The sequence below is a fragment of the Glycine soja genome, chromosome 4 (genome assembly GCF_004193775.1).
Source record: "Glycine soja cultivar W05 chromosome 4, ASM419377v2, whole genome shotgun sequence".
Classification (NCBI taxonomy): Eukaryota; Viridiplantae; Streptophyta; class Magnoliopsida; order Fabales; family Fabaceae; genus Glycine; species Glycine soja.
Window position 1 is genome coordinate 9,100,683 of NC_041005.1, and position 23,990 is coordinate 9,124,672.

Genomic DNA, 23,990 nt, shown 5'->3' on the forward strand with positions numbered 1-23,990 from the left:
CTAGTTCCCAAGTTGGTTTCGTTCAACATCACTATGACAATAAATTTTGGAATCATTCATTAGAACCGCCATTCAATTGTAAAGAGTGACCTTAAATGCACAAGCCAAATTGTGTTGCTTTTCTTTCACGTTTCTTGTCCAGAATCTAACTTTCTTATAGCATGTACACCTCTCAATTAGAAATAGTCGATAGTGAATTGGTGTAGAAGCCTAGACAGTTCTTTTTTTTTAATTTTTTTTATCAATATACAGAAATTGGTATATAAGCCTTAAAATTTCACTCAAGAAGAAGCTATTACAAGATGGGTCACGTATTTATATTCCATTGGTAGAAGTTCTAATTCATTTTGATAATAGGCTCTAGGAGAAATTAAGGAATATCGATTAGAATATATTCATATGATGTAGTTTTGAATTTATAGGAAAAAAAATGTGATTTTACAGTGTTCATTTATGCAATGGGGGAAAAAAAATAATGTAATGACTTCACAACTACATCAACTATAGAGGGAAACTTTACTATGAATATCAAAATTCAAGCAGAATGTAATAAATAAAAAAGCTAACGGCAACTAATTTAAGTACTAAACTTCTCTCCCTCTTCCTTAGCTACAGAACAAGTTGAATATTTATTATCGCTGGGGCTCCGACGTGCATTCAGGCTCCAAAAATATTTAAATGCAACCAATGGTCACGGAAAGCCTTTGTAAGTGTTCAACTCTCCCCACACTGTCAGTTCAACTTCTTCCCATGATTCTGCTGATCTCAGTTCTTCCCATACGCTAAAAAGAGCTCCTAAGACATTGTCAATTTGTCATCATGCAAGATACAATAGCACCTGCAATTTCAAAAGAAAATGAATAAATCCCATCGAGCAAAACATCTGTAAGGATTGTACACTTCTTAATAGCTACAATAGCACCTACAATAGCTAAATTTATTAAAGCCAGGCACAATGCAAAACATCTTTATTTGTGCAAGACAAAAAAAGTTGCATTAGATTATCTAAGCAAATCAACTCTAGCATATCCAAAAAAAAAAAGTTGATGTCCAAATGTGATTGAGTTTTAGAAGAAACCTCAGATATATTTAGCAGTTCAGCAAAATCTGGTGGGATATATTCATCAATCTTCTCTATCAGTTTGCTAGGAATTGGATCTCCCCTACAAAATATTAATAACAAGCATAAGAGGCAGCCTTACAAATAAGAATGACTAAAAGAAAGATTAATCATAGAGACGAGTATGTTACAGGAGCACATAGGCAAAAGAAACAAAGAAAACATAATAACACACGAATAAAGTACAATCTAAGCAAGTCAAAAGAGAGCTTATAAATAATTGATAAAAACAGCTACTGAAATTGTCATTTTTTTCTACTTTATGAACTCCTGTTGAACTTCAAAGTGCTTGAAGGTCATTAAATTTTCATTCATATGCATAAAAAAATTATGTTTTTCCCTCAGTGTGTTTCTTACATATCTACAAATTCAAACTACACTGTTTAACAGGAAATCAGAGGGCCAAAAAGAACAAATTGTACCACTTGGTCAAACGGCCTGACACATCTTTCCTCATCTTTGTTAAGGTTCTGGTGAAGAGCCTCCATTCTGCTGCAGAGTTTGATTTACAGTGAACAGTTGCAATGCAACCATTAGCCTCACCCAAGCTTAATTCATGTTCAATATCAGAGAAAGATGAAACATTTAGAGGTGGATATGATAAAAGATGAAGGTGAAACAGCTGTTCCCCCAAGAAGGAGGCCAAGTTAGTTGTATCTTCCCATGTTAGTCTGTCTCTTCTGCAAGAGAACGGAAACAAAATCCATAAGATTCAATGAATTATGTTACTTTTAGAAATAAGACATTTGCATTGCTATGAGTTAATACTAAACCCCAATGATATGACTTACAATTCTGCAAACATATTCCCCTCACATCGTTTTGTTATCATATATGGCCATATGCTTGAGTTACCAGCTAAGCTAACTGATCCATCCACCGGCATCCCAGCATTCCTATACTCTAACTGTTTCTTGCCCCACTCCAAATGAGAAACCGTCAATGCTGCATTTCTTCCTGATCATATTGTTTTCCACAATGACATCAGGGATTCCTTTTCCATCCCAACTTAAATTAGTATAAGATCCATTTTCAAGATAAATAATTCCACTGGCCAGAACATTAGGAATGTGTTTACTGAGAGGGGAATTGGCTTCATGCAACAGACTGTGAAACTCTAGCTGTAAAAGATACATATTAAAATTAGATATGTTCAACAGAAGCAATGGAAACAGAATGCCAATAAAGTACCTCTGTCCCTAAACCGTAAAGTGAAGCTTCCAGTCCTCCTTCAACAAAAATCTTAACAACAGAGTTTCCCACTAAATAAACCTAGTTAGAAAATGGAAAATATTCCCAGTTAGAAAGATATTTTATACACCAAAAGTACTCTGTTAGATACCACAAGCCATTCTCATGTGAAAACTCAAATGGAGAACCTTATAGCCTATTCATGTTTTTAGTTTTCAAGGGTAAATTTCAAAACAAAATGTGTTTGGCTAAAATGAGGTTGAATTGATTTGTAACTTAATTTCAAAACACTTTATATAAACTTTCATAATAATAAAAAGTAATTTTGGTTTTTATTTTTAGTTATAAAAATATATTTAACTCCTCCATTTCTCCCAAAAGACCCACTATACATCACTACCACCGTAACCATTGTCCCACTGCTACCAATCATCATTGATGTTATAACCACCACCCACCACAACACCAGCCAATGGCCACACTGCCACAGCCAATGCCTACATCACAGTCATTGTCACTACTATCACTATCACCGTGGCTACCATGACCGTTACTATTAATGGCAGCTGTCGCCACCATTATCATTGTTGTCGTTACCACTACAGGGGTGTTCGCAAATTGGATTAGATAAGTTTTGAGGGGGAAAATATTCGATCTAATCACTTCAAGTTTGTTTTTTGATCATTTAATCAGCTTGACTTTAAAATCAAATTAAATCCAATTTATTTCAGTATAGATTGGATTGCTTTTCAGTTTTTGAAGAAAGAGTCAACAAATATTAAAATAAATTATGAAATAAACAAACTAATCCAACATCACATCAACATAGTTCAAAGTATACATTCAAATTATAAATTAAAAATAATTTTACAATCTCTTAAAGAACAAATGCAAAATAGATAGCAAATTTCTTGAATACATGATCATGTAGTTGACTGTTGAATAATCTTAAAAACACAACAAAATTTGGTATGGTTTGAATTAAACTTGTTTTCAACATTGAATAGGAATTTGATCCAATCCATTAAAAAAAATTTGTTTCTTTATTTATTTTTTCGAATTTCAGTTTGTTCAATTATTTATTTATTTTGTTTGGTTATTGAAACTTGTATTGGATTAGATCAGTTGATGAACATCTCTAACCATTGCTAGCACCTATGAAGCCTAGATACGAGATACGATATGGATACAATACGACACAGATACGAAGATACGACAAATTTTTAAAATTAAAGATACGATACGTCTTGGATACGTTAATAAAATATATAAAAAGTTATATATAGTTTCAGATTTTTTTCTTCTAGAACAGTTAGATTTTTCATTGGAATAGCTTCAAATTCATATTAAAAAATAAAACATGAAAAATCAAGACATAATATCAATGTTGCCTAGACTAGAAAATGCTATCACACATGGGGTATGTTTGATATAGGAGAGGTTTTATTACCTGTCCGCAAATTGGACAAATCCACATCGCTTGCCAGCTGGAATCTTCACATGAACTAATTCACCATACTGGTTGAAAACTTGCAAAACTGATGATGACGAGAATCAACCGCAACAAGAGTGCTTGCAAGAGTGGCTGAAAACAACAATGATGGGAACCGATGATGACAAGAATCGACGGCAACAAGAGTGCATGCAAAACTACCAATGAAGAGAGCTGTTGAAGAAGAACCCGTCGTCAAGAAGAAGGCGTCGTTGAAGATGGCTTGCAAAACCATCAACGAGGAAGAAGAACCACGTCGACGTGGAAGAGAATCACTTTGCAGCTTTATTTTCAGTTGTCACGTAGTGTGGAGAAGAAAAGAAAATGGGTTTGAGCTTCGTAAGCGTGGAGAAGAAGAGAAGCAAATGGGTTTTGTGAAATAATAAAGCTTCTGCGTTTAAAAAATCATAAAAAAAGGGGTTAAACGTTGCAGCCGTATCTGAGCCATATTCGAGTTGTATTGAAGCCGTGTCTAGCCTTAGGAAGCCGTATCTAAGCCGTATCTTGTATTTTTTTTTTAAAAATTTGGATACTCCTAGGAAAAAAAAAATTGGATACTCCTAGGATACCATGAAATTATGGGAAAGAGTGATCGAACGGAGATTAAGAAAGGAGACTCAAGTTACTGAGAATCAATTTGGTTTCATGCCGGGAAGGTCGACCATGGAAGCGATTTATTTATTACGGCGGGTGATGGAACAATATCGCATGGACCAACAAGACTTGCACTTGATTTTTATTGACTTGGAGAAAGCGTATGATAGAGTGCCTAGAGAGATTTTGTGGAAAGCTCTAGAGAAGAAAAGGGTTAGGGTTGCATATATTCGAGCTATCCAAGATATGTATGATAGGGTATCGACTAGTGTTAGGACACAGGGTGGAGAGTCAGACGATTTTCCCATCACAATTGGTTTGCATCAAGGGTCAACCCTTAGCCCCTACCTTTTTACCTTAATTCTGGATGTCCTCACGGAACAAATCCAAGAGATAGCGTTGAGATGCATGCTTTTTGCAGATGACATAGTCCTCCTTGGAGAGTCGAGGGAGGAGTTGAATGAGAGGTTGGAAACTTGGAGACGAGTTCTAGAAACACATGGCTTTCGCCTAAGCAGAAGCAAATCGGAGTATATGGAATGTAAGTTCAACAAAAGTAGGAGGGTATCTAACTCAGAGGTGAAAATAGGAGACCATATTATCCCTCAAGTCACACGGTTTAAATATCTTGGGTCTGTAATACAGGATGATGGAGAAATTGAAGGGGATGTGAATCATCGCATTCAAGCAGGATGGATGAAATGGAGAAAAGCATCGGGGGTGTTATGTGATGCAAAGGTACCGATCAAGCTAAAGGGAAAGTTTTATCAGACTGCGGTAAGACCGGCGATTTTGTACGGAACAGAATGTTGGGCGGTCAAGAGCCAACATGAGACTAAAGTAGGTGTAGCGGAGATGAGGATGTTGTGGTGGATGTGTGGTAAGACTCGACAGGATAAAATTAGAAACGGAGCTATTAGAGAGAGAGTTGGAGTAGCGCCTATTGTAGAGAAGATGGTGGAAAATAGACTTAGGTGGTTTGGGCATGTAGAGAGAAGACCGGTAGACTCTGTAGTGAAGAGAGTAGACCAGATGGAGAGAAGGCAAACAATTCAAGGAAGAGGAAGACCCAAAAAGACTATAAGAGAGGTTATCAAGAAGAATCTCGAACTTAATGATTTGGATAGAAGTATGGTACTTGATAGAACATTATGGCGGAAGTTGATCCATGTAGCCGACCCCACCTAGTGGGATAAGGCGTTGTTGTTGTTGTTGTTGTATACTCCTAGGATACGTATCCGGCAGTATCCGTGGAGTATCGGTGTCGGATACGGGTGCAACACCGATACTTTTCATTTTTCACGTATCCGGGCTTCACAGGCTAGCACCTAACACCACCAACGTGTTCATTGTCACCACTGCCACCATCATTTTCATCAACAAATAAAAGTCCACCACCACCTCACCACCCTACTCCTAACCCCACACTATCATCCACATTACAAAATGAGCTTGAACTAAAAAGTGGAGAATGATTTGTGTGTTTTGGATGCAAGATTTTTATGAAAATTTGAAAACTAAACACCACAAAAATTTTAAACGACAAATTATAAAACTGAAAAGTGGTTTTAATTTTTAAAATTTCAAAAACTCAACTAGCAACCATACCGAATAGGGCCTAAATAAGCAGCTAAGCAATTGTATATTTATAATAGTTCAACAACCACATGACAATATTCATGATTACAAGATGGAAAACTATAAAGATGGTGAAAAGATCAACAATAAAATACCATTTGATCTTGTTATTTTTTATTTTCTTGGTGCAATCAAAGTGACAAATTCTTCACATGTTGCTGAGGCTAGGTGCTAGACCTTGCCTCTTGAAGGTACTCCCTCCGGTTTCGAATATAAGCAAAAAAAATGCTGAGTGTTGGTTTTAAATATAAGAAAATTTTAATTAATTTTACCTCATTTAATGAGTCCATCGAAAAAATATCCTTCATTTAATAGGGGTTTTAATTCCAATAACTCCTTATTCTTAATATCAAATTCCAATGAAAAGTAGTTTAAGAAAATATCTTATTTTTTAATTAAGATTAGTGCAATTAAATATTGTTAATCAACTTCCTGAATTAGCATGGATTAGTTTTTTTTGCTTATATTTAAAACCGGAGTAGTGCTATTTTATAAATTCGAGAAAATTCTGCCATGTAGCATTAGTTCAAAAAGCATTGAACTATAGTTAAGATCGCATTAAAATTTCAAAACATAATTATCAATCTCAGCTAGCTGCACGTAGTGCTAACTTTGAAAACGCTATAGCAGGAAGTGAAGTGACTGTTATTTTAAATATTATAATACAAACTAAATAATTTATATTACACATAATGATATAAAGACTAAAAAGAAATCAAAGAAGTTCTATCATAAATAACAAGTCACAGTTTACACACACAACCTAGGAGTCATAAGAACATAATAATGTCAAAAAAATGAAAAAATGATAATGAAATTAATAGAAAAAGAACTTAACAAATTAGATAAAATTAGTAGAATGTGAACTTGGAACACAAGGAAAAAAAAGTCCTGATGTGAAGAAACAAAGGTCAAAACAGGAGTAACTTTTTTGTGGAACGTTCAAGGAAGAAGGGTTTCAAATCCTATATATTTTCTGAATTTAAAAAATGCATTAGAAAAAGGGGGGGAGATCACAATTTTACCCAAAAGACCACTAGACAACATTGTTACTTTCAGGAGTAAAATGGGTTTTTGAAGTGTGTATCATGCTATTGCCACTATAGCATGTAAAAAGCTATTATTGCAGCTGAACCGGCCAACATTGCAAACCACTCTGCTATTTGAATCCCATAGTAGCCAAGGGCTGCTCCACTCCACTATACCACACTATTGACTACTATGATTCAAAACCAAATGTGAAACTTGTAAACCAAATCTTTTTATAGACCAACCATTTGGTTGTTGTGCATTAATAGCTAATAAAAAGCAATATAAGCTGAAGCCGATGGCCTTGCAGCCCAATGGCATCTAGTTTCCTCAGGAAGAAAATGTATGCCTGGTTTAATGCCAATGCCCAGTCTCAGCACTCATATTTAATCCACCTTTCCTCATTCCAAGCCCCCACTGTAACTCCAAAAATCAAAAAGAAAGAATTGTAATAAGTTGAAGGAACCAGCTATTGTTTTCAAGGATTAAACTCAAAACAGACTATGCATATAGCTTTCTCAAAAACCATATAAACAGTAGCAGTGTATGCTTCAAGCTACACAGCCAAAATGGAGGCAAATTTACATGTCAAGAAGCTTAGATCTTTACCATTTACGGCCACAAAGAAGAGTATTCCATGCACTAGTAAGAGCAGGATCAACATGCCAAGAGGCACCAGATCTCTCTGGTCCAATTATGAGCCACCTATAGGAAGGTCGTTTATCTGTATCTAAGATATCAAAGAAGTCTTCTTGAAAAAGATGAGGCACACAATAATCCTTCAATAAGCTAGGTGCAGTTTCACCAAACTGTACAAGTGCAAAAAACTAAAAGTTAAAAGAACTCCCAAACTCTCAAATTCTGCAGAACAAGAAATAGGAATGGAAATAGTGCAAGGAGGTGGAGCAGAGTATCATTGAAACATGAATATCTCAAAACAAGCACCTTTTCATAAAAAATATACAAGGGATCTTCATCATGCTGAACTTTCATATAAGAGACATAATCCTTGAACTTCATGGACATCTTCCGGGAACTCCTTTTAGAAATTTTAAATGCTAAATCTCCATAGTTTAGCAACAGCTGATCAGTTGTCCATTTACGCCTGGCAGACCATGTATCAGCCAATCCAGTGAGCATAACCTGGGATTTATAATTCATCAAAATTCCATTGCAATAAGAAGAAAACTACTAATAATTGGTAATTCAAAATTGATGAATTTCAAGACATCTAGAACTCATAGCATGACCAACAACCAGAATACTATCATCTGCAAAGGATCCTTTGTTAAAAAGATAATGTATTCTCATCTCCCACTTTCCATCCTTACAAGGAAAAAAAGAAGAATAAACTGGAGAAAAACAATACCACTACCTAAATACTTCAGAGATTAAAAGGGAAACATGGAACGATGGAGCTCAAATATTTTTGTCTTTTTATTGGTAAGAGAGTCCAAAGAGAAAAAGTAAAAAACTAAAGCAGAACTAACTCAATTCTCAAGGAAAAAAATTAAAATAGTTAAGTAATAAAATTCTTTTATCTTAGTACCGGTTTCTTTGCATCATACTCATTATAGAAGTCTTTCAGTGAGATGTCTTTTATTCTTTCCACATTTCCAGTATCTGCATAAAATGCATCCAATGTGGTATGACAGCGGTATAATCTCCTGTACAAAAATAAAGAGTTGAAACCTGCAGAAAGGTAAATATAAGTGATTTATAGAAAAGTGTCCCTTATGATTTTCTAAGAGCAGAGAGCCTAAATTTGCCCAGAAAATAGATGATAGATAAGAGACTTGTAATTATAGAACTTTTACCATAAAAATATAAAGGTCCTTGATGGCACTCTTTGTATTTGTCTGGCAGGTTCTCACTGCATTCAAATATGCCCAATTCCAAATAAGTTAACATTAAACAGAAACTAAAATCAAGTATGAAAAAGGATAATAATTTGATTTCAGAATCAGCAATTGCATATGGGGAGAGACATACTTATGCCGGGAAGTTTTCTTCCAAGAGGCTTTGAATTGAAGCAAACCAGATGCTCCTTTTAGGCATAGACTCATCCACAGTGGGTCTTCATTGCACAGTATGTACATCACACTGCCAGAATTTAATATATCACACTTAGATAAACATTATTATACTCAAAGTACTCATGAGCTATATATATTTATAGTAACTAAAAGAATGTTGCTCAATGAAGAATCACAGTCACACGAAAAGCAAAACATCAAAAGTGCAATTGAATGAAATATGCAGCACAATCCATTTCCATCCAGATTCATATGATGAAGGAATTGTATTGTAGAGACTTTTGATTGAATCAAAATAAAAAATTAAAAAAAGTTGTGGGATTTTATGGTTACCTGCTAACGCAAGCGACGCGAGCAGCGTCTCGGGTTGTGAGACGTTCCAAAATAGAGCAGAGGATTTCGTCGGGAAGGACTCGAAGGTGTCCAAGAGCATCTGACCTTCGATCTCTCTGACTCTGAGACTCCATTCGATGTCAATTTCAACTTCACAAGCACGAATCAATGAATAATGTCCACCTCTCTTCTTTTTGTTCATTCCTGCGCTGAACCGCCAATTTTGAAACCAAAATATGCAAAAGAAGGAAAGAGGCAGAAACGCGTGCATGGTTTTCGTTATTCCCATGCTACTGCCTAGTTTTTAACAGTTTTTAATGATTATATAAATCTTATGTTATTTACACTAGTGAAAAACAGGCACGTGCTTAACTGCTTTTTTACATATTTTTTAAATAAAAAAAGATAATAAAATTAGTGAGCGATTTATAAAGATAATTATCAAAATAAAATAATAATTTATGAATATAGTTATAAAAATAAAATAAGCACAAAAATATACACTAAAATATTATATTTATAGATATATAGGTATAGATAATGACCCCGGTTTTACAAATGCTTAAATTTCAAAAAGTATTAGTTTTTTACATTGAGCCCCATCTTAGATTAAATTCAAAACTGAAAAAGCTCATAATTTTTCCTCTCCCTCACATCTCTCCTCCTATTCTCCTTTCCATCTTCTCTCACTCTCCATCTCTCTCCTTCTCTGTTCTTTATAGAGGTTTGTTTTTGGATTTTTTTCTCCGATTACTTTACTGATCCTTTTTCTCTTTGTTGGTATTCTTGGTTTACTGTCTCATACTAATTTGCTAAATCTTTTATTATAAATTTCATGTATATTGAACACCAGGGGTATGATAATTTAACTATTAGAATTTAGAATGATTGGAAAGTATAAACTGTTGCATGATGTTTAGATGTTTGCAATTGAAGGTTACTATCTTAATCTGTTTGGTGCAAAATATTATATTTAAAGACATTTTGTTCCACTAGCAAAATAATTCACGAGAGGTTACTGCACATGGTCGACAAGAATTGAAGTGATAGACGCATCTTAATAAATAAATAATTAATAATTAAGGATTAAATTGTAATTGAGTTAAATATGAAAAATTTATTGAGGTGTAGTGATTATAAAATGAGATTAATGCTCACTAAAATGAAATAAAGTTCTTTTCTTAACATAAGAATATTTTCTATAATCCCTAACCATCACAAATGTAAAGAGATATAAATAATAGTCAAGGTTGAAATCTTGTTTCTCTCTTCTTTCAAGAAATCAAAGTAAGTCGGAGATAAGTTTGACTATGGAGAAAGATATATATCATTATTTTATTTATTATTTGTGGGAATTATAGGTTCAAGATTCTTTTAGTTTCCTATAATTGATAATCTAGGAAATTCTTAAATTACATGTGATATATATTATGAAATTTATGATTCTCTAAGAATGATTTATTTTTTTTCCAATTATGCATGAATCCTAATTATGAAATTTAGGAATTTTTTTCGTTGTTAGTATGAAATTTTATGATTATTGAAATTCTCTTTTCGAAACCATTTGCAAGTATGCACAAAGAAGAAAGTGGGTAGAAAGTCTGTAAGTTGTTTTCTTTATTTTCTTTTTGTGGAATTCTTTGGAATTACTATTTGCACCCACTTTTTTTGCTACTCTCAATCCCATGTGTTTTTTTAATATTATTTTTAAATGTCATTAAAGGATTGAAGGTTTATGTTCTACAATTAAATTAATAGAAATGCTTTAAAATTATCAGTAACAATAAATATGTATATGCTATACATTTGCTTCAATGTGATTGAATTTCTATTATTTAATTAGTTATAATGTGAATGCATGATATTTATTTGGTCTGGAATAAAATTAATAAAATGGCTATGAGTTGTTAATAACAATAAGTATGTGCAGGTCATATGTTTGGTTGAAATTAAATGTATGATGAATTTGTTAGTCACCAAAGTGGTCAAATTTATAAGGTTATTTAATTTCAAATTAATGATTATTCCAATTACTCATAAAATAATGGATGCTAAATTATATGATTATTGGTTTATGGGTAATTGAAATTCATTGTTATAAGACATTTATGGATCGTCCAAAGATTGATTAGTTGTTCTTATAATTAATGAATATAATTGTAGGCGATTTGTGTGTATCATTAGTTTTATTTATATACCCAAAGGAAATAGATACTACTTATTGGTGCATATTTAATTGTCAAACAATGTTAAGAATTTTATTAGCATAATCATGTTTGTATGTTGTGTGTTGGTGTATCACCCAAAGGAGAACATCGATATACATTGACCGTTATTTGTATGAATCATATGTATGACATGTGTTTTATGTATTGAAACACTTATGTGAATTTTATTATGCAATACATGTTCCTAATTCACTGAATTCTCATGTATCATTTGTGCCAATTTTAATGGGCTTAACTTCTCTGATTGGAATGATCAAGTCCAATTTCACCTCGGTGTTTTGGATCTTGATCTTGCTATGTTGGAAGAGAAGTTTGTTACTATTACTGATGCTAGTAGCAATGAAGAGAAAATCCATTATAAAGCTTGGAAAAGATCTAATAGACTCATCCCAATGTTGATGAAAATGACTGTTGCAGACAGTATTAAGACAACTCTCCCTAAAATTGAAAGTGCTAAAAAATTTATAGGATTAGTGGGAGAGCGCTTTCAAACACATGATAAGTTTCTTGCTATGACATTAATGAGTACATTGACCACCATGAAGTTTGATGGTTCACGTGCTATGCATGAACATGTCATTGAGATGACAAACATTGTAGTAAGACTTAAGACCTTGGGAATGACTGTGAATGAGAACTTCCTTCTTCAGTTTATTCTAAACTCATTATCATCTGAGTATGACCCATTCCAAATGAATTATAATACCATGAAAGATAAATGGAATATGCATGAATTGCACAATATATTAGTTTAGAAAGAAATGAGGCTTAAGAATCAAGGAAGTCACTCAGTCCATTATGTAAGCCACCAAGGAAATCAAGGGGCTGAAAAGAAATTTATGAAGAAGCATGATAAAGGCAAATGACCATCAAAGATCAATGACGACTCTTTGTAAATCCAGAAGGAGGTATCAAAGGGCAATCATTGCCAATTTTGTGGGAAATCTAGGCATTTCCAAAAGGATTGCCTAAATCATAAGTCTTGGTTCGAAAAGAAAGGTGAACTTAATGCTCATGTATGTTTTGAATCAAGCTTAACTGAAGTTCCCCATAATACATGGTGGATTGATTCTGGATGTACGACTTATGTTTCTAATACAATGCAGGGATTCCTTACAATCCAAACCATAAGCCCAAATGAGAAGTTCAACTTCATAGGGAATAGAGTGAAAGCTCCAGTGGAAGCAGTTGAGACTTATCGTTTAAAACTCGACACTGGACATCATTTAGATTTATTGGAAACTATTTATGTATCTAGTTTGTCTAGGAATTTAGTTTCATTATCTAAACTTGATGTTACTAGATACTCTTCTACTTTTGGTAATGGATGTTTTAGTTTATTTAAGCATAATCATCTCATTAGTACTGATGTTCTTTGTGATGGTTTATATACATTGAAATTAGATGGTTTGTATGCTAAAACCATTTTAGCTCTACATCATAATGTTGGCACTAAACGTAGTTTAGTGAATGAACGATCTGTTTTTTTGTGGCATAAACGTTTAGGTCACATTTTTAGAGAAAAGATGAAAAGATTAATAAAGAATGAAATTCTTCCTGATCTAGATTTTATGGATCTAAACAAGGTTATCAAACTCGAGAGTTTATGCATACTCGTGAGAGTTTCATAGACCCGACTCGTAGACTCAACTCGTAGACTCGTAAGAGTCTACTTATAAAAATAATAACAAAATATCTATAAATAACATACTAATTAAGCATTTCAACAATATAATAAAGCAAAACAATGAATCATAAAGTTCAAAATATTTAAATAACCAAGTCTAGTAATAATACATCACTACTAGATAATAACTTGCAGACATTATAGTAGTGGTAGATCATTCTCATCGAGGGTTTGATGTTATTAGAGAACAAAGGTTTGATATTATTAAAGGTGAAAATTTTATATTTGAGAATAACAAACTAAATGAAGGTATGTTGAATGCTAAACAGACAAGAAACAATAAAAAATGACTTTTATTTTGGTCTAATTTTTTTAACTTGCTAACTCGTTGACTCGGTGGTAAACTCGAGAGTCTACCGAGTTTACTTAGAGTTTATAAAGTTTGCTCAAAGTCTACTAAAAAAAGAGTTTACTCAAGAGTCAACTCGCAGAGGACAAGTGGACTCGTAAACTCGTAAGAGTTAACGAGTTAAATTGAGAGTTTGATAACCATGGATCTAAAATTTGTGTGGATTGTATCAAGGGAAAACAAACATAGCATACAAGGAAATGAGCTATAAGAAGCACTCAGCTTCTTGAAATTGTGCATACTGATATCTGTGGACCTTTTGTTGTTAGTTCTTTTGGAAAGGAAAGATACTTTATCACCTTTATTGATGACTATTCACGTTACAATTATGTCTACTTACTGCATGAGAAATCTTAGGCAGTGGATGCTTTAGAAATTTGCTTGAATGAAGTAGAAAGACAATTAGACAGAAAGGTAAAAATTATTAGATCTGACAGAGGTGGTGAGTATTACAAAAGATACGGCAAAACTGGGCAACACCCAGGTCCATTTGCCAAATTCCTTCAGAAATGTGGCATTTGTGCGCAATACGCAATGCCTTGTACACCACAACAAAATGATGTATCAGAAAGGCGTAATAGAACTTTAATGGATATGGTTAGGAATATGTTAATCAATTCAACTTTACCCGTATCTTTGTGGATGTATGCCTTGAAAACTATCATGTATTTGTTGAATAGGGTTGCTAGTGAGGCAGTTTAAAGACACCTTTTGAACTGTGGACGAATAGGACATCTAGTATAAGGCACCTGCATGTTTGGGGTTACCAAACAGAAATAAGGATTTATAATTCGCAAGAAAGAAAATTGGATGCAAGAACAATTAGTGGATATTTCATTGGTTATCTAGAAAAGTCAAAAGGGTATATGTTTTATTGTCCTAATCATAGTATGAGAATTGTTGAAACTGGAAATGCAAGGTTCATTGAAAATGGTGAAATCAGTGGGAGTACAGTTCTACGAGAAGTGGAAATTAAAGAAGTTAGAGTGCAAGTCCCTTTAGCTTGTGCCTCTAGCAGTAAGGTGATTGCTCCTTTAGTTTTTGTTACAAACAATAATGAAGAAGTACAACACAATAATGAGCCCATGATACATAATGAACCTATTGTGGAAGAATCACAAGAAGTAACATTAAGGAGGTCTCAAAGAGAAAGGAGACCAACTATTTCGAATGACAATGTGGTATACCTACATGAAATAGAAATAGACTTAAGCATTAATGATAATGATCTAGTTTCGTTTTCACAAGCTGTAAGCTGCGATAATTCTGAGAGGTGGTTAAATGTCATGAAAGAAGAGATAAATTCCATGGAACATAATGGTGTTTAAGACCTTGTAGAATTATCAAAGGGTTGTAAGAGAGTTGCTTGTAAGTGGGTCTTCAAGACTAAACATGACTTCATGGCAACCTTGAACTTTACAAGGCTAGACTTGTTGCTAAGGAATTTACTCAGAAAGATGACATTGACTATAAAGAGACGTTTTCACCTGTCTCATGAAAGGATTCTTTCAGGATTATCATGGCATTAGTAACCCATTATGACTTGGAGCTACATCAGATGGATGTGAAAAATGTCTTTCTTAATGGAGATTTAGAGGAGAATGTTTATATAGACCAACCAATAGGGTTCTCAGTTGAAGGAAAGGAACACATGATGTGAAAATTAAATAAATCAATATACAGTCTTAAGCAAGCTTCCTGCCAATGGTATTTGAAGTTTAATGATACCATTGTTTCCTTTGGATTTAAGGAAAATACTGTTGATCGGCATATATATCTAAAGGTCAATGGGAGTAAGGTTATTTTTTTAATTTTGTATGTTGATGATATATTGCTTGCAACTAATGATGTTGGTCTTCTTCATGAGACTAAGAAATTTCTCTCTAATAACTTTGAAATGAAAGATATGGGTGAGGTAAGCTATGTGATATGGATAGAAATATTTCGTAATAGATCACAAGGATTGTTAGGCTTATCTCAGAAAATATATATTAATAAAGTACTAGAGAGATTCAGGATGGAAAGGTGTTTAGCATCACTTGTTCCAATTTAGAAAGGAGACAAATTTAGTCTCGCACAATATCCTAGAAATGATATGGAACAAAAACAAATGGAAGCAATTCCATATGCATCAATTGTTATTGCATCTACCATGAAGACTGAATTTGTAGCATCTTTTGAGGCTATAATTCAGTCTAATTGGTTGTAGAACTTTATTTCAAGGCTTGGAATTGTCGATAGTATTGCCAGGCCGCTAAAAATGTTTAGTGATAACTCCACAATAGTATTTTTTTTAAGAACGACGAGTACTCTAAGGGTGCTAAACATATGAAATTGAAATACTTTGTTGTGAAGGAAGAAGTTCAGAAACAAAGAATGTCAATAGAAAATATTAGCACAAACTTTATGATAGCTTACCCTTTGAATAAGGGATTACCGCCCAAGACATTTATAGAACATGTTGAAAGTATGGGCATTATTGTTATTGATGATCAATAAGTGTAATTTATCTTATTCATTTTAGTGACACTTTGAGCTCATTTATGATATGTTTTTGATTACCTATTCTCTATGTTTGCATGCATGTTTGTGTTAGAGTAATGTTAATAGGTTTGTCTTGAATAAAGACATTATGTTGGACCAATTATGCCTAACTAATGATCATATTAAGGAGAAGACTAATTTATAGTACATGGAAGGGGCTATGTCGATTAAGTAATGTACAACCACCATAACTCGAATTGGTTCTTATTCTTAATCATGAAATTATGATGTACCCAATGTATAGAATGGTTTAGTCCTTTTTAATGCACATTATGTTAATTTAATCTATTTATTTATTTAGTCCATAATGTTTAGTAATGTCACATGAGCCAAGTGGGAGAATGTTAGAATTAATGTCTCATGTGAGAGGCATGTGACTTGTGTAGCGACTAATAAATAAATAATTAATAATTAAAGACTAAATTGTAATTGGGTTAAATAAGAGAAGTTTCTAGAGGTAACTGCTACTTGATAGGAGTAGTGGTTATAAAAGGGGGTTAATACCCACTAACGTGAAACAAAATCCTCTTCCTGACAAAAAATGTTCTCTCTAATCCCTGCCATCACAAACGTAGAGAGACAGAAAGAATAGTTAAGGGAGTGAAATCTTGTTTCTCTCATCTTTCAAGAAATCAAAGTACATCGGAAAGAAACCTCACTATGGAGAAAGATACACATCATTGGTTTATTTATTATTTGTGAGAATCATAGATTTCAAAATCCTGTTGGTTTCCTATAATTTATAATCTAGGAAACCCTTAAAATTTTTACACCAGTGAGTTCTATTTTTCTTCTCCCTTATACATCACTCCTTATTGCTTTTGTATTTGAATTATTTTGCTGAGTGTGGGTGATGCAGAGGCAGAATTGAAAAAGCACAATAATCTTCCTGTGAATTGTTTATCTTTCATTTGGAAGACAATTTGAGTTGAAAGCTCATATTTTGTTTCAATGCAGCTTGAACTAGGTGAAAAATTACAATTTGAATATATAATATTTCATTGGTGTACTACCTATGGCACCTTCAAACTACTTCATTTCACTGACCAATAATGTTTTCAGTTCAATTAAGTGCTCTGCATAGATGAAAGAAACACTAATATTTTTGTTGTTTGTTTGTCTTCCTGCATGAAGCCTTTTATTTTTTATCTTTACAACTTAAGAGCTTTGTTTACTAAAAAAGCTCTTAGAGTTCCTAAATACAATGGGAAGTTAAATAATTCTGTGCATATTGATAAAAGTAGAAATTTATTTCCATGTCTAGATTTGATCAAATCCAATATGGTGGGAACTTAAAATAAACTTGAGTTTGAAAGAATTTCAACTTTTCATGCCAGAGAAAGGAGAGATGAAGTCATCCAATCAATTTAGATAGGAAATACCATAAATAATCTCCTGTTGTGGCAGTGAATACAATTAGAGACACACCTTTTATGACTCTAAAGAATGATCCAACAAAGAATGACATGAACACAATCCATGTGGTGAGTGCAACTAGAGGCACACCTTTAATGCCTACCTCTTAATAATAGGTGGATGATATAGAAAGTAGGTAGGACTTCAGTATGGAAAACTAGCAAAAAATTATTTGAATGTTGTAGTGTGAAAGCTTCGAGTGAAGCATGCCATAACATAGAGGAAGTACATGCATTTCTACAAGATTACGAGGCACTGATTTAGTTTAAAGAAGACACTCTAAGATTTCATTTCTGACGATGCATAAAAGACATGATATTAATGATATAAATTTTATTTTGATTATAACTCTCAGTCCACTGATCCCTTAAATTGTTTGAACTAAATTCTTAGGTAGGGAGGTGTTTATTATAACAATATGAATTGTGCCTACTTGATTTCAAGACTAGATATTTTACTAACGTGGGTCCATACATAACATGTGTTTAGTATAACAATATGTGCTTTTGGCAGTTTTAAAGAGGAAAAAGTGAGGTAAGAATGAAAAGCCAATTGATGTGCTTCAAAAGTGATAACTGCTAAATAATTGTGAATTTATAGGAGTTAAATAGTCAAATTTTGGCTTAAAATTAATTATTTAGCAGTTATTTGTGATTAAAAGTAAGAAAATTAATTTAATTGAAATTCTGGTTGCAGATACGGAAAATAAGGTTGCAATTAGCAAAAGTGGCACAGAAAGGAAGAAAAAAGAAAGAAATTCTGAAGCAGGCCCAATCCAATAGAGGCGCTAAGCGCGCATCAGGCGCTAAGCGAGAAACTAACTGCAGGCGCTGAGCGTGGCGTTAAGCACGAAGGTGGAAACCGTTACGTGCGCTAAGCCCAGCTAGGCGCCCAACGCCCGATCCAACAGAAGCACAGGCCCAGCGTGCATGGCGCGCCCAGCGCACGATCTGAACGCGCTAAGCACGAGGTGTGGCGCTGAGCGCAACTACGAAGGCCCATAAGCCCACTTCAGCCACTATAAATAGAGAGGCAGTCCCAAGAAAATATCATCCCATCTCAGAACATCACTCTCAGTACTTCAAGCCTGAGTTTTCTTCCCTCTCTACATTCTTTGTTTTGTTAGCCTAGCTTTCTTTCATTCCCAGTTGTAAGCCCTCAATGGCCATGAGTGGCTAAACCCCTAGCTAGGGCCTGGCAGGCCTAAAAAGCCAACGATGTACAATGAGTTTCAACAGTTATCAATGCAAAGGAATTTATTCCAGGTTTTTCTGTTCTATTTCTTTTCTTTTATTCTTGCATTCATTCTTAGATCTCTTTTTGAGTTTTAATCGCTCGGGAGAGGGTAATTCTCAATAATATTTAAGATTCAATGCATGCATCAGTTTTAGGGGTTATACGCTTGGGAAAGGGTAACACCTAATAGAACATATAAAGAAAAGAATCATTGGGTTAGCATTGTTAGGCATAGAATGATAACTCACTGCCCATGCATCTAAGCAACATCTAGAACTTAATCTTAACGCATTTTAATTATTGAATCTTCGCAAAGGCATTTGGGAGATAGGTAGTTAAAATAGGCTTGCCAACGTGAGGCATCAGGGGCAAGTAGTCAACAGATGTGGGTAGAACTAACACCATTTCATTGGTAATGAATATCATACTTACATGCATCGTAGGCCAATTGGGTTTGTCTGGTCTTGGCATTTCTATCAATTGTTTTCCCTTTTACTTATTTGTTTTAGTAATTGCACTCGTTTCTATTCCTACTTTCATTCCTACTTTACTACTTTACTCCCACTTACAAATTGAGAGGTATTGAATAAGTGCAATAAAATCCCTGTGGATTCGACACTCGGACTTCCGAGAACTTTACTACTTGTGACGATTTGGTACACTTGCCAACGAGTTAACAAGTTTTTGGCGCCGTTGCCGGGGATTTTGTTTTCGCACTTAATACTATATCAGTTTGTAAGCCCGATTCTTCTTTTCTTGGCTCACTTTATCAGTATTTTCTCTTTACTTCTATTCTTTCTTTCTTTCCTCTATAATTGCACGGGTAGTGCCTTCTTGTTTTTATGCGACTTAGGACTGCATCTGGAGACGTGGTCCCTATCAACTTGGAAATCGAAGCCACTTGTCGGCGTAACAACGCTGCAAGAAGAAGAAGGGAACAGGACACCGAAGGAAGCAGTCACACATCACCTCCTCTCTCTCCACATCACGCTGAAATGGACGGGGAACAGGCACGAAGAGTCACCTTAGAAGACTTCTCCAACACCGCTACTCCTCAGTTCTTCACAAGTATTGCAAGACCGGAGGTGCAAGCAGCAAATATCTCCTACCCGCATTCCCTTATCCAGCTTATTCAAGGGAATCTCTTCCATGGTCTTCCAAGCGAAGATCCATATGCTCACCTTGCCTCATACATTGAAATATGCAACACTGTAAAGATCGCTGGAGTCCTAGAAGATGCGGTACGCCTTAACCTCTTCTCCTTTTCTCTAGCAGGAGAGGCAAAACGATGGTTGCACTCTTTCAAAGGCAACAACTTAAGAACCTGGGAAGAAGTGGTGGAAAAGTTTTTAAAGAAATACTTCCCAGAGTCGAAGACCGCCGAAGGGAAAATGGAGATTTCCTTCTTCCACCAATTTCCGGATGAGTCCCTCAGCGAAGCACTAGACCGTTTCCACGGGCTGTTACGAAAGACACCGACACACGGATATAGCGAGCCGGTACAACTGAATATATTCATCGATGGCTTGCGGCCCCACTCGAAACAGCTACTAGACGCGTCCGCAGGGGGAAAAATCAAGTTGAAGACTCCGGAGGAAGCAATGGAGCTCATCGAGAACATGGCGGCCAGTGATCAAGGAATCCTTCGTGATCGAAGCTATGTGCCTACAAAAAGAAGCCTTTTGGAACTTGGCACGCAAGACGCGACATTGGCACAGAATAAGCTGTTGACGAGGCAGATTGAAGCCCTTACCGAAACCCTCAGCAAACTACCTCAACAGTTACAAGCGGTAAGTTCTTCCCACTCTTCTGTTTTGCAGGTAGAAGGATGCCCCACATGCGGAGGAACCCATGAGCCTGGACAGTGTGTAAGCCAACAGGATACTTCTCGAGAAGTAAACTATATGGGCGTACCAAATCGCGGATATCAGGGTTATAACCAGGGGAACTCATCTGGATTCCACCAAGGGGGAGCAGGATTCAATCATGGGCCACCAGGATTCAATCAAGGAAGGAACTTCACGCAAGGTTCAGGGTGGAGGAATCAGGGAAATCAGTACAAGGAGCAGAGGAATCAACAACCATACCAACCGCCATACCAGCATCCTAGCCAGGGCCCCAATCAGCAAGACAAGCCCACCAACATAGAAGAGCTCTTGCTGCAATTCATCCAGGAGACACGGTCCCATCAGAAGAGCACGGATGCAGTCATTCGGAACCTGGAAGTTCAAATGGGCCAATTGGCACAAGACAAAGCTGAAAGGCCCACTAGAACTTTCGGGGCTAACACAGAGAAGAATCCAAAGGAAGAATGCAAGGCCGTGCTAACTCGAGGGCAGAGGAAAGCACAAGAGGAAGGTAAGGTTGAGGAAGAAGACCAGACAGTGGAAGATAAGACAGAGACACAAGAGGACAGGACAGAAGTAGAAGAGAAGGTGGCATCACCACCTAAAACCAAGAGCCAGAAAGCACGAGAAGCCAGGAAAGAAGAACCACCAGCCCTACCACAAGATCTCCCATATCCTGTGGTGCCCACCAAGAAGAATAAGGAACGCTACTTCAAGCGTTTCTTGGAAATATTCAAAGGGCTGGAGATCATTATGCCATTCGGGGAAGCCTTACAGTAGATGCCCCTCTACTCCAAATTTATGAAGGACATCCTCACCAAGAAGGGGAAGTACATAGACAATGAGAACATTGTGGTAGGGGGTAACTGCAGCGCTATAATACAGAGGAAGCTACCCAAGAAGTTTAAGGATCCCGGAAGTGTTACCATCCCATGCACCATAGGGAAGGAGACGGTGAATAAGGCCCTCATTGACTTAGGAGCAAGCATCAATCTGATGCCCTTGTCAATGTGCAAAAGAATTGGGAATCTGAAGATCGATCCTACCAAGATGACACTTCAGCTAGCAGACCGTTCGATTACACGACCTTACGGGGTGGTAGAAGATGTCCTAGTCAAGGTCCGCCACTTTACTTTCCCGGTGGACTTTGTGATCATGGATATCGAAGAAGACGCAGACATTCCCCTCATTTTAGGCAGACCATTCATGCTGACTGCCAACTGTGTGGTGGATATGGGGAATGGGAACTTGGAGCTGAGTATTGACAACCAGAAGATCACCTTCGACCTCTTCAAAGCAATGAAGTATCCACAGGAAGGTTGGAAGTGTTTCAGAGTAGAAGAGATTGATAAGGAGGATGTCAGTATTCTCGAGACACCACAGTCTTTACTGGAGAAAGCAATGGTTAATGCTTTGGACTGTCTGACCAGTGAAGAAGAGGAAGATCTAAAGGCTTGCTTGGAAGACTTGGATCGACAAGACAGTATTCCGGAGGGAGAAGCCAAGTTTGAGAAGCTAGAAGAGAAAGTTCCATCCGAGAAGAAGAAGGTAGAGTTGAAGATATTGCCAGATCACCTAAAGTATGTGTTCTTGGAGGAAGACAAGCCTGTCGTAATCAGCAATGCACTCACAATAGAAGAAGAAAACAGGTTAGTAGGTATCCTCAAGAGACACAGGGAAGCTATTGGATGGCATATATCGGATCTCAAGGGAATCAGCCCTGCTTATTGCATGCACAGGATAATGATGGAAGAGGATTACAAGCCAATCCGGCAACCCCAGAGAAGGCTAAATCCGACAATGAAGGAAGAGGTCAGAAAGGAGGTACTCAAGCTCTTGGAGGCGGGACTCATATACCCCATCTCTGACAGTGCTTGGGTAAGCCCAGTACAGGTGGTTCCCAAGAAAGGTGGAATGATAGTGGTGCGGAATGAGAAGAATGACCTGATACCAACAAGGACTGTCACGGGCTGGCGAATGTGCATCGACTATCGCAAGCTGAATGAGGCCACCCGAAAGGACCACTTCCCTCTACCGTTCATGGATCAGATGCTGGAGAGACTTGCAGGGCAGGCGTATTATTGTTTCTTGGATGGATACTCAGGATATAATCAGATTGCGGTGGACCCTAGAGACCAGGAGAAGACGGCCTTCACATGCCCTTTTGGCGTCTTTGCTTACAGAAGGATGCCATTCGGGTTATGTAATGCACCAGCCACATTTCAGAGGTGCATGCTGGCCATTTTTTCAGACATGGTGGAGAAAAGCATCGAAGTGTTCATGGATGACTTCTCGATTTTCGGATCCTCATTCGACAGTTGCTTGAGGAACCTAGAGATGGTACTTCAGAGGTGCGTAGAGACTAATCTAGTCCTGAATTGGGAGAAGTGTCATTTCATGGTCCGAGAAGGCATAGTCCTGGGCCACAAGATCTCAGCTAGAGGGATTGAAGTTGACCGGGCAAAGATAGAGGTTATAGAGAAGCTGCCACCACCACTGAATGTTAAAGGTGTCCGAAGTTTCTTGGGGCATGCAGGGTTCTACAGGAGATTCATCAAGGATTTTTCAAAGATTGCTAGACCCCTAAGCAACCTGCTGAATAAAGATGTGGCCTTCAAGTTTGATGAAGAATGTTCAGCAGCATTTCAGACACTGAAAGACAAGCTTACTACTGCACCTGTGATGATTGCACCCGACTGGAGTAAAGACTTTGAGCTGATGTGCGATGCCAGTGATTATGCCATAGGAGCAGTCCTTGGACAGAGACACGATAAGGTATTTCATGCTATTTATTATGCTAGCAGGGTCCTGAATGAAGCACAGTTGAACTATGCCACCACGGAGAAGGAAATGCTAGCTGTTGTCTTTGCCTTGGAGAAGTTCAGATCATACTTGATAGGATCGAAGGTCACCATTTTCATAGATCATGCTGCCATCAAGCACCTGCTCGCCAAGACCGATTCGAAGCCAAGGTTGATTAGATGGGTCCTCTTATTGCAGGAATTTGACATCATTATTAAGGATAAGAGAGGATCCGAGAATGTGGTAGCCGATCACTTATCTTGGTTAAAGAATGAAGAAGTCACTAAGGAAGAGCCTGAGGTAAGAGATGAATTTCCTGATGAGTTTCTTTTGCAGGTTACCACCAGACCTTGGTTTGCAGACATGGCAAACTACAAAGCCACGGGAGTCATTCCAGAGGAGTACACTTGGAATCAGAGGAAGAAGTTCCTACACGACGCACGCTTCT

General features: G+C 36.3%; 2 protein-coding genes and 1 pseudogene across 2 annotated transcripts; 2 read left to right on the forward strand and 1 right to left on the reverse strand.

Annotated features, from left to right (window-relative positions):
- Window positions 1-438: 438 nt before the first annotated feature.
- LOC114410514 lies at window positions 439-9,635 on the reverse strand (annotated as a pseudogene).
- Window positions 9,636-19,735: 10,100 nt separating this feature from the next.
- LOC114410515 lies at window positions 19,736-21,520 on the forward strand. The gene has a single exon (XM_028374502.1). The coding sequence runs from the start codon at window positions 19,736-19,738 to the stop codon at window positions 21,518-21,520; it is 1,785 nt and encodes a 594-aa protein (XP_028230303.1).
- On the forward strand, window positions 21,521-22,190 carry LOC114410516. The gene is made up of 2 exons (XM_028374503.1): window positions 21,521-22,103; window positions 22,171-22,190. The coding sequence occupies exons 1-2, from the start codon at window positions 21,521-21,523 to the stop codon at window positions 22,188-22,190; spliced, it is 603 nt and encodes a 200-aa protein (XP_028230304.1).
- Window positions 22,191-23,990: the final 1,800 nt, after the last annotated feature.